This window comes from Homalodisca vitripennis, chromosome 3, assembly GCF_021130785.1.
Source record: "Homalodisca vitripennis isolate AUS2020 chromosome 3, UT_GWSS_2.1, whole genome shotgun sequence".
In the NCBI taxonomy this organism is placed as follows: domain Eukaryota; kingdom Metazoa; phylum Arthropoda; class Insecta; order Hemiptera; family Cicadellidae; genus Homalodisca; species Homalodisca vitripennis.
Genome location: NC_060209.1, coordinates 116,860,122 through 116,874,254, shown reverse-complemented (window position 1 = coordinate 116,874,254; position 14,133 = coordinate 116,860,122). Strand labels below are relative to the sequence as shown.

General features: G+C 33.2%; 1 protein-coding gene across 4 annotated transcripts in view; it reads left to right on the top strand.

The window, feature by feature from the left end:
- LOC124357378 overlaps window positions 1-14,133 on the top strand; it is a 192,903-nt gene that overhangs the window by 157,008 nt on the left and 21,762 nt on the right. For all 4 annotated transcript variants that reach the window (XM_046809125.1, XM_046809124.1, XM_046809127.1 and 1 more), the window contains exons 6-7: window positions 7,320-7,493; window positions 8,769-8,886. In XM_046809125.1, the coding sequence (XP_046665081.1) occupies window positions 7,320-7,493; window positions 8,769-8,886 (292 nt within the window). The remainder of the gene's footprint in view (window positions 1-7,319; window positions 7,494-8,768; window positions 8,887-14,133) is intronic.

Sequence of the window (14,133 nt, the reverse complement as noted above, 5' to 3'; positions counted from 1 at the left end):
ATATACTGTGTACACGTCTTACATTTTTTTATGTATCGAGATTTTCAAAATTGTGTATATGTACAAGAAATACATTTTTTTTTAGTTTTTACTGCATAAAATACTAAATTATTTATGTTTTAATGTATAACGATTTATACATTTAATCTCGCAAATGGCAGGTTTAGAAACTGTATTGTCAAACACTTTTTTATTGGTAAAAGACAAAAAGAGGTTTTTATAATTTCTTTACATTCTGTTTGTTACTAAGACTTACTATACGCATAAGTTTATGAATGAGATTATAATGTATGCATAGAGTTAAATAACCAGTTCCTATACAATATTCTGTTACATAAAGTCAGATAAAATGAAAAATTATAAGAATGAAAAATGAAAGGATAATAGGTTTAGAACAGTTTCTATAATAGCTATTCTAGCAATAACTATATGACGATGGACACGCCTAAGTTGACTGAAAAGTTACACGCCATATTCATGTACTTGTTCAGAACTAAGTCAGAAAAGAAGCACACACTAAAATCACGGCATAACACGTTATGCCGCTGAAACGCAAGTCAACTTTGACTGTGCCGTGGCCATCGCAGTGTTTGAATTGTTACTTGTTTTGCATATTAACTTTATGTTACAGTTCCTAAACTTCGTGTTTTTGTAGTAACAAATAACAATGCCAGATGATCGTAAACTTGTTATCTTTTCAATCATGCATCGTCATTAATGAGTGTCCGTGATATGACTTTTGAAAAAAGGTTAGCTTGTCCTCGCTTAAGGTTGTTCAGCTTTTTATATCTTTAATAAAAATTTTGGACACTAGCTCTTTAAGATACCGTTTATGAAGACAGAAAATGTATTATTCTAAGAGGTGTGGTGGCATTTTAAGCACAATTTTGGGAAACTTAACATCAAGACTAAAGAATAAAAGTTGTAGATAAGGATATAACCTTGTAAATGTCTTTAAGATAGAATTTGTTACTAAATGTGTCTTCTTTTTAATTACATTTCATTACAAAAAATATAATTTTTTAAAGTCCTAAATTAATAAAACACGTCGCTCACTCCCTTAATCTACAACAATTGTACACGGAGTAGACATTACAGTTTTGTGTTTTGCAGACGTTATTCAACAACCTTTGTTTGCTAGATTTAGAAGGAAATTTCACAATAAACTTGTTAATTATAAAATCTAGGGTCGTGCCCTTAAAATAATATACAATGTAGTTTTTCTTTGCGAAAAGTTGTATTTTCCGTGCCGCTCGCCAATACCCGCCAGTGCAAGTGTTCTAATAATCAACAAACATTATTCTAACTTTGAAAAAGATTCACTACTACACGTCTATATTAATTCATAGGATTTGTTGTTGACGAAATCTTTAGTGACTCTCATTGAATAACATAATTAATTTAATTCTTGGAGAAATTAATTAATAGTAATAATTTCTGAATAATTGGTGTTTATGACTTTTAATCATATCTTAGTTAAGTTTTGTTTAATCATTCTAGCCGTAGAACTAACCAAATGTGTACCGGTATCCATCATAATTTTTGTAATACTCACATGTATTATGGACTTTGTAACTTTTGGTAAAGTGCACAAAGAACATTATTTATAGTTTACTCGTATATAGATGTGGTGTACTCTGTTTTCCCTGCAAAGAAAAGTAGGCTATTTAGTATTTAACTTATCTACATACGCGCGCGCGCGTGCGTGTATATGTCTGTGTGTGTGTGTGTATTTTCGCACACTTGTATGTACACTTGTGTGTATTTTCGTGTATTTTCGTGTGTGTATATTCATATAATATATATATATATATATATATATATATATATATCACAAAAGAAATGTAATAAAAATTGTACTTTTAAAAACATTTTACACGAAGTAAAAGAATGTTATGAAAAACTATATGTAGTTAAAATAGTACATCCAGTCATGTATGTATTCACGATAGCCAAATTGTAGCATAGTCATGAACACAGGAATATACAATGTTAATGTCAGAGCTGTAGATAAGCCTATCACACGAGGGGCTGGAAAGATTTTTTTAATTATTTTTATTTAAAGGATAAGCCGATCCCCTTGTATGCCTTATTCTGCCCGTTGTCATGGGCCACTGGCCTGTGCGAGGATCTTAGCAAACAGAGTAAGGGGCAGAGTCGATACAGTACAAGGTCGATGGTACTGATAAAAAGTGCAAGGGTCGCAGACAGGATTCGAACCTGCGCTATCTCCAACTCAGACTCAAGTCCAACGCCTTAGACCGCTCGGACATCGGCACTCTCAAAAACTTATTTATTTGATTTATTTCTATCTGTCCGTGTGTCCGCACGATATCTAGAAAATAACAGACCTGTAGGCTTGACATTTTGCATGGAGCTGCATTTATATAAAAAGAAGTTCAAGTTAGAAATGTTGATGCATGTCACTCTATGATATTTGCACGTGTGTTAGCAAGCTTTTACATGTTTTTTAAATGGCGGCTAAATTTTGGAAATCTTAATTTAATAATTTTAGCTAAAAATAATGTGGTTCCTTATTCAAACTTTCATGCCATTTTTGATACCAGTGGTGGAACAATCAATATAGACATACTGTATAAGGCCTTATTGTTGCAGTGTTCATGGTTTTCAGAGGCGTGAAGCAAAATTGCGAGACTGACTGTTATTTCAGGTTTTGCGCGTGTAGTAGTACTTCTGGTTGGAATGGTTTATATTTTATATGTCTTAAGTTCAGCATCCTGTGTTACTCCAATCAAAACAATTAAACATGTGTGGATCTCAGAAACCTGATTCGATCTACTTCCAGTCTGATATTTCAAGCGCAATAGTTGAATTTCCGTTGTTGCCGTGATCAAGAAAATATACATACTATATACATACGTTCAAGCCTACATTCATAAGTAACGAGGCTTATGTGCGTGTTTATCAATAAAGTATTTAATATATACATTACTATAATCAGCGAAATAAGAATGTTTTGATTTTGAAGAAACTCCAAGAAGCCTTGTAAGGCCAAACATGATCTATTGTGGTAGTTTAAATTCACTTCCGATGCGATTGCAGTTACATGAGTGGGGCAGCTGACCTAAAATGTTGGCATTTAGTAGAAAAATGAAAGTTCATCACTTTCTTATTAGGCTATTTTTGATCTCCACATTCCATAGTGTAATATGCGTACATTTTTTGTTGGTTTCCCTATCCCTTATCTGCCAACGTTATCAGTTTTAACCTTAGTGTCTCAGTCCACGGTGTTCTTGTACACAAGTTATTTACTTCGTTCTCATACCTGTACTTGTAATAACATATTACTTTTTCAAATGGGGCCTTCTACCTGAGATAAGTGTTGAATGTGTCCTATTTCAATTGTAGTATATTTCTCAATTGGTTAGACTTTTATAAAAAGAAAAGATTGTTGTGAATTTAACACTTTTAGCTGTGAATGGAGACAAACTGAATTTTTAATCTTAATATCATTACAACCTCATATATTGGGCATTACGGATTCGTCAAAATATTTTGCCTATATTTTCCCTTATTTTTTAAGTATGACTTCAAAATATTTTTTTATGATTAAAAGAGATTTATTTCAATTTTTGCTTCAAAAGCAGGAAGGTTTTGATCATAACCTTATTAATGAAAATAAAGCCTCGTTCATTATATTCGTTTTGTGTATTATACATGTAGAGCACAACTACATATATAATAAAAGTGTGAATAAAAAGTCAGGACCCCCCCCTCTCTATTTTGTTCAAAAATGTATATAAGAAGATATTTTTTGGGTAGTGGTGCAATGTGGAAAGGAAGTTTCATTTGGTGATTTTGTAAATTTTTGTATCCCACGGGATTTTGGTGGTAACTCAAATTTTAAATGTAAACCCCTCTTAAGTGACCTTTCAATTTGAAGGGAATAAAAAGACTTAAAGAATGGTGAAAACCAGAGAATGCTATCTCTTTTCCATAAAAAAAATTATATGTTGTCAACATTTTAATTCAGTCTTTAGACTTACATTTATATTTTTATAAAGTTACTGTCTGTGTGGAAGGAAACTGGTTTATTGTCATTTGTGTTCTGGATCAATTAGGAGTTCAATGGCAGGATCCAATGAAGATTAGTAAGTACACTGATAAGAAGTCTTGCAAAGAGTGACTGGGCTTTCCTGGGGTCCCAGTTAAGTACAATCAGAACAGGTGATACTTTTAGAGTGGTTATTATCCAGTGGATTATTATTATCCAAAGGTATCATTATCGTTTGGTTACTGTTTTGTGAAGTGTTTTGACAATTCTTTTTGTTTTTTAGTGGTATTACAGTTATTGATTTTGAATCACTTACTGAATTACTGCCTACGATTAATAATGCCCTATAGCCACAACACAAAGTTAAATTATACTTATTTTCGGGACTTCGAATGAAAATTATCATGAGGCAGAGAAGCGATTTAATGTTGCACATCCTAATAGACATGTACAAGGAAATACTTAAGATCTTGCCCCCAGAATCCCGCATTTTTAAGGGAAAAAATGTTTCACCAAATGAAACTTCATTTCCACATTGCACTACTACCCAATCAATATCTCCTTATTTAAACTTTAGAACAAAATAGAGGCGGGTCTTAACTTTATATTCTACCTGTATAATGTACGTGCTGAATAAAATATCAGTAAGCCAATGTTATTTATTAGTAAATGATGAAAAATGCTATCTTTTATTATGCCGTGTTTTTTGCAATCTTACACTTTATATGAGGATTAATTTATTATTTGCAACAATCAATAATCTTAGTTATATTTTGACATAAGTAGGCTTTTCTGACCTGTTTTTGTATAAACTCAAACAAGGCAAAATAACAAACTTAGTATGGGTCAGTTCTAGCTGGTTTATACATACCAGTTGAACCCACACTGGGCACAGCAGGCTTGTTTAAAGCTGGATTTCCCTTCTTCTGAGGGGACATGACTTGAGATTAGTGTCCTAAATTCTTACTCTGGATCTCGACAGGAGCCTCACTCATCCTTAACCATCCAGAATATCCTGTCACTTCGGAAGCAGTGCAAAGGTTCTTATAGGACTAGGCAAAGACATAGCCAGCGAGGGAGTCCAAGGGATCTGGATCTCCCCCAAATTTTCAATTTTTTCAATTAATTTTTTTAGTAAACGATTATTATTATTTAAATATGTCAGTATTACTAACATGTACAGCTGAAAGATCGCTCAACAAAAAAACGCATCAAGATCTTTTTAAGGAACAAAATGGGGCCTTATTCTTTATGTAGCATGGAAAAATATCAGTTGTGTGTATCCCCAAAATGTTTTCCTGGCTACGTTTTTGGGACTACATGTAGTTTCTAAACTTCTTGTCCTAAGAGAACAAAAAAAAGCAAAATCAACTGTGGGACAAAAAATACTAAGACCGGAGTAAATTACAATGGCCAATATACACTTTTGAATTTTGGCAACAAGGTAAACTCAATATTGGCACAGGAAATATAATTCATTCGAACCAAAGGTGTTCACACATGATTAAAACCTACAAAATTTACTTTTGAAGTTACGGATGACTTGCTAATTTACATACATTTCAAGTCTGAATTTAATGTACAACTCATAAAGTTGTGTTTATTTGGCCATTTTTCAAATTCCTTCATGTTGCTTAACATATGTGATACTTACTAATGAAATGATACTATGGTAGTACTGTAGGGTTTTCAGTTCAAATCGGTAATGAGACCATACAGAGGGTAAATAATCATAATTATCTTTTAATTATAAACTTAAATAATTTAAATTTGGCATGTTATTTTATAGACTCTTTCAATAAATTATTTATCATGTATAGTTACATCTAAATTTAATTGAACCAAAGTAATTTTGCTAAACACAACGCACATAATAACCCAATAATAATTAAATATATTTCTGTGTAATGGAATCTTTAAAATTGTTTTCCATTACAGATGGACTAACTTAACACTTCATTATCGTGCAAAGTTTGCAGCTGAAAGTGGAAAACACTTCAATTGGCTTTGAAACAGTCAAAGCCACTTTGCTTCAAACTGATTAGGAGAATAAACTTAATTTTTATGTTTAAATCGTTCCTAATCCAAATATTCTTTATTATAATTTTTTAAATTTTAAATTGTATTAAGTATGTCATTTCTTAATTTAAATTTCAGAATTCCTTTTAATTTTATATGTGATGTCTTTAGAATTGGATTAAAAAGTAAACATGAATGTCATTTTAACTGTAATATATATTGACCACTTCAAAAATAACATTATGGAAATATTTATAAGAATTTGAAGAGCATGAATAGGACCTCTTTTCTTCAACATTTCAAGCAATTAAATTGCAAGGCATTCAACAATGGTATGTTTGTATTGTTGAAAAGCTTGAATGTTATCTCTAGCCAGAAATAACCGCATGCAGTATATTTTTGGTCAGTAAAGAATCAAGGAGGGGGTGAGGACTGCTTGAGTGTCATTTTGACATTAAAAGTAGATGTTAACAACTTATATAAATATGTTCAGACAAACATCGTGTTTTGATATGCTAAAACTTTCTCAATTTCATTAAAGAATTCTCAACAGTATGCAGCTATGGATTTTAGAATCCTCCTAGGATATCCTCATGTTTTTTGCAAGATATATCTTATATAAAACTGTTCATTGCAATTACCCTCATTACAAAATTTCCAAGGTATTTGTTGACATATATACACACGCACGCAAGTGATTTAGATGTTTTGAGAATTCATCCAGCTGCCTTACCAGTTGTCAGGGCAATGATCGCAATTTCTACCTCCTCCATCTCAAATGATCCAGATACTGCCAACAGTCCTTGCTGGCTGATCTTTATTTTGTTTATCTTGTAGAACAACTTGTCAGATGGTTGGAAAGTTGCTTTCAACAAAGATACTATATGCTTAGCTATATCACAGGCATTTGGATATGACATTATGCTTGTGGCCGAGGACTTGCCAGCAGACAGTTTCCTCAAGAGAGACCACGCTTTATGCTTTATATGGATAAAGTTAACATGTTCAATTAATTGTATTCACCCATTTCTCAATTTTAGCTGTATCAAGACAGTAATGTTGTTTCTTGGATCCGGTGTCATTAACTCATTAAACAGGTCCTCGCACTTTTGACTCCTCCCCGTTAAGTAGCTGAAAATACTACTTAAAAAATGTTTAGAATTATTGTTCCAGGCCATTTGACACAGCATAATTAAAGATCAAGGTACATGGTTTTAGTTCAGAATAATTAAATTAAATTTGGCGGATTGACATTTAACTGAGTTATTGTATTGGTGTGTTTCAGTTACTATCGCAGCATCAGCACTGCGCAGACAGTAGTAAGGGTATGCTTGATGAGCAAGTAGACAGAGACAACAGTATGCTGCAGAGTTACCCAGACTACTTGGACCTTCCTTACAACATTCCGTCCAACGATTACCCACTAGATAACCAACCTTGGTACCCTTCCTACCTGCAGGTATTACACTATATGGCAATAAATAAATACATTTCTTTTATTAACTAATTCTTTATTTTTGCATGGATTTGTTTATTTAAATCTTGATTGTCGTTATATATTAGGTTAATTACCCACCTAAGGAAGAGATTAGATTGCAGATATGGAAATGCTGTGATGCTGATTACTATTTAACTGACAAATTACAAAATGTTCAGAAAAATCTGTAGTATTCAAAAAATCCTCTATAATAAAAAGAAACCTTGCATTAAAACATGATTAAAACTAGGAAGAATAAATTACTGGTGGAATTGCACAGACCACTTCAAATAATATACTTAACGTCACAGTCAACAGAACAATCTTAATATTCCTAGTGTGTTGAACCAATGAGAATAAACTGCCAGTGGATTGATCTGTAATATGTAATATACTCAATGTTATAGCCTGGAGTGGAGTTTGAAGTTTCCTACATGTGTTGAACCAATGAGAACAAACTGCTAGTGGATTATGTAATACACTCAATGTTATAGCCTGGAGTGCAGTCTGAAATTTCCTACAGGTTTTAACCAATCAGAAAAACTGCCAGTGGATTGATTTGTATTATGTAATAAACTGTATGTTATAGCCTGGAGTGCAGTCTAAAGTTTCCCACAGGTTTGAACCACTCAGAAAAACTGCCAGTGGATTGATTTGTATTATGTAATAAACTGTATGTTATAGCCTGGAGTGCAGTCTAAAGTTTCCCACAGGTTTGAACCACTCAGAAAAACTGCCAGTGGATTGATTTGTATTATGTAATAAACTGTATGTTATAGCCTGGAGTGCAGTCTAAAGTTTCCCACAGGTTTGAACCACTCAGAAAAACTGCCAGTGGATTGATTTGTATTATGTAATAAACTGTATGTTATAGCCTGGAGTGCAGTCTAAAGTTTCCCACAGGTTTGAACCACTCAGAAAAACTGCCAGTGGATTGATCTGTATTATGTAATATACTTGATATTGTAGCCTGAAGTGGAGTTTTAAGTTTCCTGTATGGGTCGAACGAATGAGAACAAACTGCCAGTGGATTGATCTGTATTATGTAATATACTCGATGTTATAGCCTGGAGTGACGTTTGATCTTTCCTACATGGGTCGAACCAATCAGAACTGCCAGTGGATTGATCTGTATTATGTAATATACTTGATGATACTGCCTGGAGTGCAGCTGAAGTTTCTTTTATATGGGTCAAACTAATCAGAACAAACTGCCAGTGGATTGTTCTGTATTATTCAATACACTTGATGTTATAGCCTGGTGTGCAGTCTGAAGGTTCCTACATGGGTCGAACCAATGAGAACAAACTGCCAGTGGATTGGTCCACTCCGTACAGCTCTGAACAAGGCAACTTCATCAGGGCTTCTCCTCAAAGTAAGTGGAAAAATTACATGTCGATGGTTAAGAGCACAATCATTCTATGTCCATTTTTTTGTGAAAATGAGATATTGTTATCAAAGCTGGAAGTGTTCTCTTTCAATATGCACAAACGTTGTATGTCCATTCCAAATAATAATCTCAAAAAGCTTGAAAAAACTAATTGTATCAAAACTAAGCCAGACAGATGTATAAAGTGCACACTTATTGCATGTCCTTCAATTTTAAAACAGCACAAGAATAGGACAAATTTCAGTGTGCACACACAGTGTATGTCCAGACTTACTTCATTTAAGCATTAGTTATGTGTTCAAAATGAGTTAGCTATTAATAAAGCACACTTATTTTATGTCCCTAAATTCTTTAAAACGGACAGTGTTGTCAAATCTATGATGTTCACAAATATTGTATGTCCAAACTTGCAATATCTATGCACTACATGTAACGAAAAAGACAAAGCTGTTGGAAAAGCACACTTAATGCATGTCCTTGCTTTCTTTTAAATCAGTCGGTATTGCCAAAACTATTCAGTGCTCACATATAGTATGTCCGGACTTACAACATCTGTGCAGTAATAATCAAGCTCTCAGTCTCAGCTTTCAGCTGTATTATTGAATTGATGTCCAGAAGTTGATGGTGTGATCATTGTTAGTGCTGTATACTCAATTAATAATACTTTAAAAACACTATTTTAATGTTATTTCACAATGGAAAGTCATGGAGCATTGATGTTAAGTACGCTGAAGAAGAGGAAAGTAAAATCAACTAACACACATTTAATTAGTTTACAGGAGTACTGGGAGATTGTTGACAGTGAAAGGCAAAAAGTATTTCTTTCAAATTTGGTGAAGGAAATGCCTGTTCAGAGGCACAGGATAAGAAATGAAAACTCTGGTAGGAAAAACAAGTCTAGAGAGTATTATTTGCCAGATGAGAAAAAAAATAAACATAGGGTTTGCTTGAAATTTTTCTGCTCTGTTTTCCAAATAAGTTTTCAAATAATTGATTTGGCATTAAAAAAAATCATCATCAAGTGGAGTATATGTCGATTCTGATGGTAGGAAAGGAAGGTGTGCACCAAACAAAACAAAACCAGAAGTAGTAAATCTTGTAAAAGAACACATAGACAGTTTCCCAATGATGGAATCATATTACTGCAGGAAACACACTAAAAAACTGTATCTGTCTCTAAAACTAAACTTAGCAGAACTTTATAGACTGTATGTCAAGGATTGTACTGAGAAAAACTTAGAACCTGTTTCAGAGTATAGTTATCGTACAATATTTAGATCTTACGACCCCCCTCTCGCAACTTACGTCCCCAAAAAAGACCAGTGCACCAGATGCAACCATTATACAGTATTGAAGATTGGTTATGTATAACCGTGTTGAAGATAAGAGCCCATTTGAAGAAGCTTACCAAGTTCACTGTAGGAGAAAAAAGGAAGCAATGGATATGAAGAAAAAAGACATGGGAGATAAAGTTGATAATCAAATTACTGCAACTATTGATTTACAAGCAGTTTTGTCTGTGCCTTATGCAGGTGATTGCCAAATTTATTATAAGCGGAAATTGTCTGTTTACAACTTTACAATTTATGATTCAAATGGGGATGGTTTCTGTTATTTATGGGACGAATGTAATGGAATGAAGGGATCTTGTGAAATAGGCACTCGCCTATTACCATACATTAATGGCTTACCTGAGACTGTTACTCATCTTATTACATATTCGGATACTTGTGGGGGACAGAACAGGAATCAATATATTGCAGCTGCAATGTTGTATGCAGTGAATAAAACCCACATCGATATGAAGTTCATGGAACCTGGGCACAGTTATCTGGAAGCCAATTCCATGCATGCAACAATTGAGCGTGCAAGAAAACACACAAAAAATATACTACCAGAGAATGGAGTATCCTAATTGAAATGGCAAGAAAGAAGCCAAGTCCCTATACAGTAAAAACTTTTCAGTTCTCTGAAATCCTAGACTTGAGCAAGCTTGGACATGAAGTCATGAAGAACAGAACTACAAACCTGAATAAATCCCAAGTAAACTGGCTAAAGATTAAATGGTTAAGATTCCAAAAGTCTGAGCCTTGCACTATACAGTACAAGTACGAGCTTCAAAATGAGCTTGAGTTTCAAGAGCTGAATGTGAGCTTTATTAGTAATCACGATAATGACAACCATTTACTATCCTGGGACACAGTTGAATTATCTCCTAAGTACAAGTCAATGATCCCCATATCTAAGGCCAAGAACAATGTTCTCATTTCTCTTCTAAATACAGGGGTGATTCCAAATTGTTATTCCACTCTAATCAATGACATCCCAGCATCAGACAAATCCAAGGATGTAGTCCCGTTTGTTGTCGAAGATGAGGATGATGAGAATTTCGTTCCCTTGAACTCAAAAAGATCTAGGCGTCTTGGTAAAAGAACGAAAAAATCCAATTCAGAAAGTTCTGACATCTCTAAACATGGAGTCCCAGATATTCTTAAAGATAACAATGATGAGGATACTGTTCCTTTGGTTACAAAGAAATCTAAGCGTCTTGGAAAACATGCAAAAAACTCTACCCTTCAGATTAAAACTCTGAATAAAAAGTAGAAAAACAAAGACTTATGGTGTTAACAAACAATACTGCTCTTAAGACTGATTTTCATATCTATTAAAGTACTATTAGCGTATTAGTACACAGTAAACCTAAGTTTTTATAGCAATTTGTGTAGTCAATACTTAATTCCTCAATTATATTTTGGTTTGTTATAGTAAAACATTGATAATATGTACTACTCTGTATTTGTAATCTTCTAAAAAGAACTTCAATCCAATAAATTAATCTTGATTGAACTCATATTAATTTATTTTATCCTAAGAGTATCTCCAAAATAACAATTTTGTTAAAAGCGCACTTGTGATATGTCCACATTTACTTAATTTGCATATGCACAGATATTGTATGTCCGGCACTGTGGGATTTTTTTTTTAAATTAAATTATAACATGAACTATAACCTGATAATAATTATTGTTTTTTTACAAAGGGTTATCTAGGGAAACAAACTAACTGTTTTATGGTATAACTAAAGCATGATAGACAGGCTTCCCCCAACTTTTAAATGTTCTTTTTCATTTTTCCGAAAGTTTTAAAAAATGGACATACAATGATTGTGTTCTTAACCATCGATGTGTTCCTTTAATTTGTCTGTTAGGTTTTAGCGATTATTTCAATAAATGGTAATTTAAAGTCATATAAATGAAGTTATACTTTCAGATACTTCAGACGTACCAAAACACTTGGTAAAGAGTGGAAGGCCTATGGTCATGTAGAGAATTGTGTATGGAACATGGAGGTATTCTGTTAGAAAATAAATTTTCTGTTGAATTCTGTGAAAAATCGATTAAGTTCAAAACGCTACAATTGTGTAGATTAGGTATATGGTAGCCCTTGTCTTTCCATAGTTCCCAGTCATATGATTGTTTTTCTTTGGTGTATTCATAAAATTTTTGAGCACAGTTCTGTTGTTAGGTAGTTTTTCAATTTACTGTATGTTTTTATAGTCAGGGACATTTATTTTATATTGAAAATCTCAGTGTTGGCAGCAACATTTTCAAGACACCTCAGAAATCCTAGTGTGTTTGTAGAGGAATAATTAGGTAATTGTTCTGTCTCAAAACTAGAGCTGAAGTGGTTGCTGTAAGATGTATGTTCAAGCCATTAATATTTTTACCTCAAATTTGGGTATTTTTTTTATTGCTTTATACAAACAGCATTGAACTTGTACTACCTTACTAGTAGTACTCATTATTGACTGTGTGACCTTGTGGCAAGAATTCAAGATGCACTATGCTACTAAAATCAAAGAACACAATGAGCATAACCTTCACATTTGACTGCACTTAACGAGCCTTTTTCGGTCTTGGTGATCCAGAATGCCTCCACTGGGATAATTAAGCCTTAGTTTCGACGTCATATCTATAAACCCATGTTTTGTCACCTGTTATGTTTCAGTTATTCTGCATTGTCTTGGACTTCACCGCTGTTTTTGTTTAAAATTCAAAAGTTTTGAACAAATTTTGATGTTACACATTTCATATCCAAAACATAAAAAATGTCATGGTAAGAACCAACTGATACTTCAACATCATCAGCGACTTCTCTCATTGTATTACAGCAATTTATTGTTTATAACCATATCTTCAACTTTTTTCACTTTTTCATTGGTTGTTGATGTACTGTGGTTTTCGGAGCATTCATTATCATCAAATGTCTTCACAGCCATCTTTTAAATGTTTGTACCACTTGTAAACCTTGTTTTACTCGTAGGCCTTTGTTAACATTTCCCACACTTTGTTACACTATTTAATTTTTCACACAAAATTCAAAACAAATTCTTCGAACCATTTATTTTTAATAAACAAAAATTGCAAAGTTCAAAAAAACTTGTCTAATCTTAACATCTGCACTGAAAAAGTAAACAATGAGTACAGCTGGAACTGTTATTATACTTAAGGAGCATAAGTACCAGCATAATAAAAAATCTTGACAATCGGACTCTCCAAAATTGAAAAAATTTCTATTACTTTTTGAACATATCTTGTATTTCCAATAAATGTATTTTATAAATACACATGCTTTGAATAACTTTGTAAGCAGCATTCATTTAATTTCAAATTGTAATGTGGCAGTTTTGAATAGTTTTTCCAGATAATGATTATGTATGGAAGTACACTCTGCTAAGACTAAACTCCTTATAGTTGGCTGACTCAAACACCATTCATGTCCATACAAAAAGTTTACATGAACTAATCATTTAAGCATAATCCTTTGAAGAATCTAACATGGAGTTGTCACATCAATTATTAAATCGAAAATTGATCTTTGCTCTTTTTGCAATCTAAAGAATTAATCCCTTATATGCTATAAATGGTCTGTATTTACTCTTGGGATACATCTCCAATTACAACAACTTACTTTTCGCTCAAGTAATAAAAAGCTAATGGCACAAAATAAGCTCTCAAAATATCATACCACTTGCTCTTTGAGAGCCAACTTTGGTATGGAGTCATTTCCCCCATGGATTCTTCACATGGTATATTCCTCAATTGGTAACCCCCACAGAATATGGGTCTCGCAAAAGTGGGCCGTAAAAATTATGGCTAGCCTCTCCTTTCACAGTAGTTTCAGAGAAGTGTTCAAGGAAATCAGCATTATAAAAGTGGTCTCAATCTACAT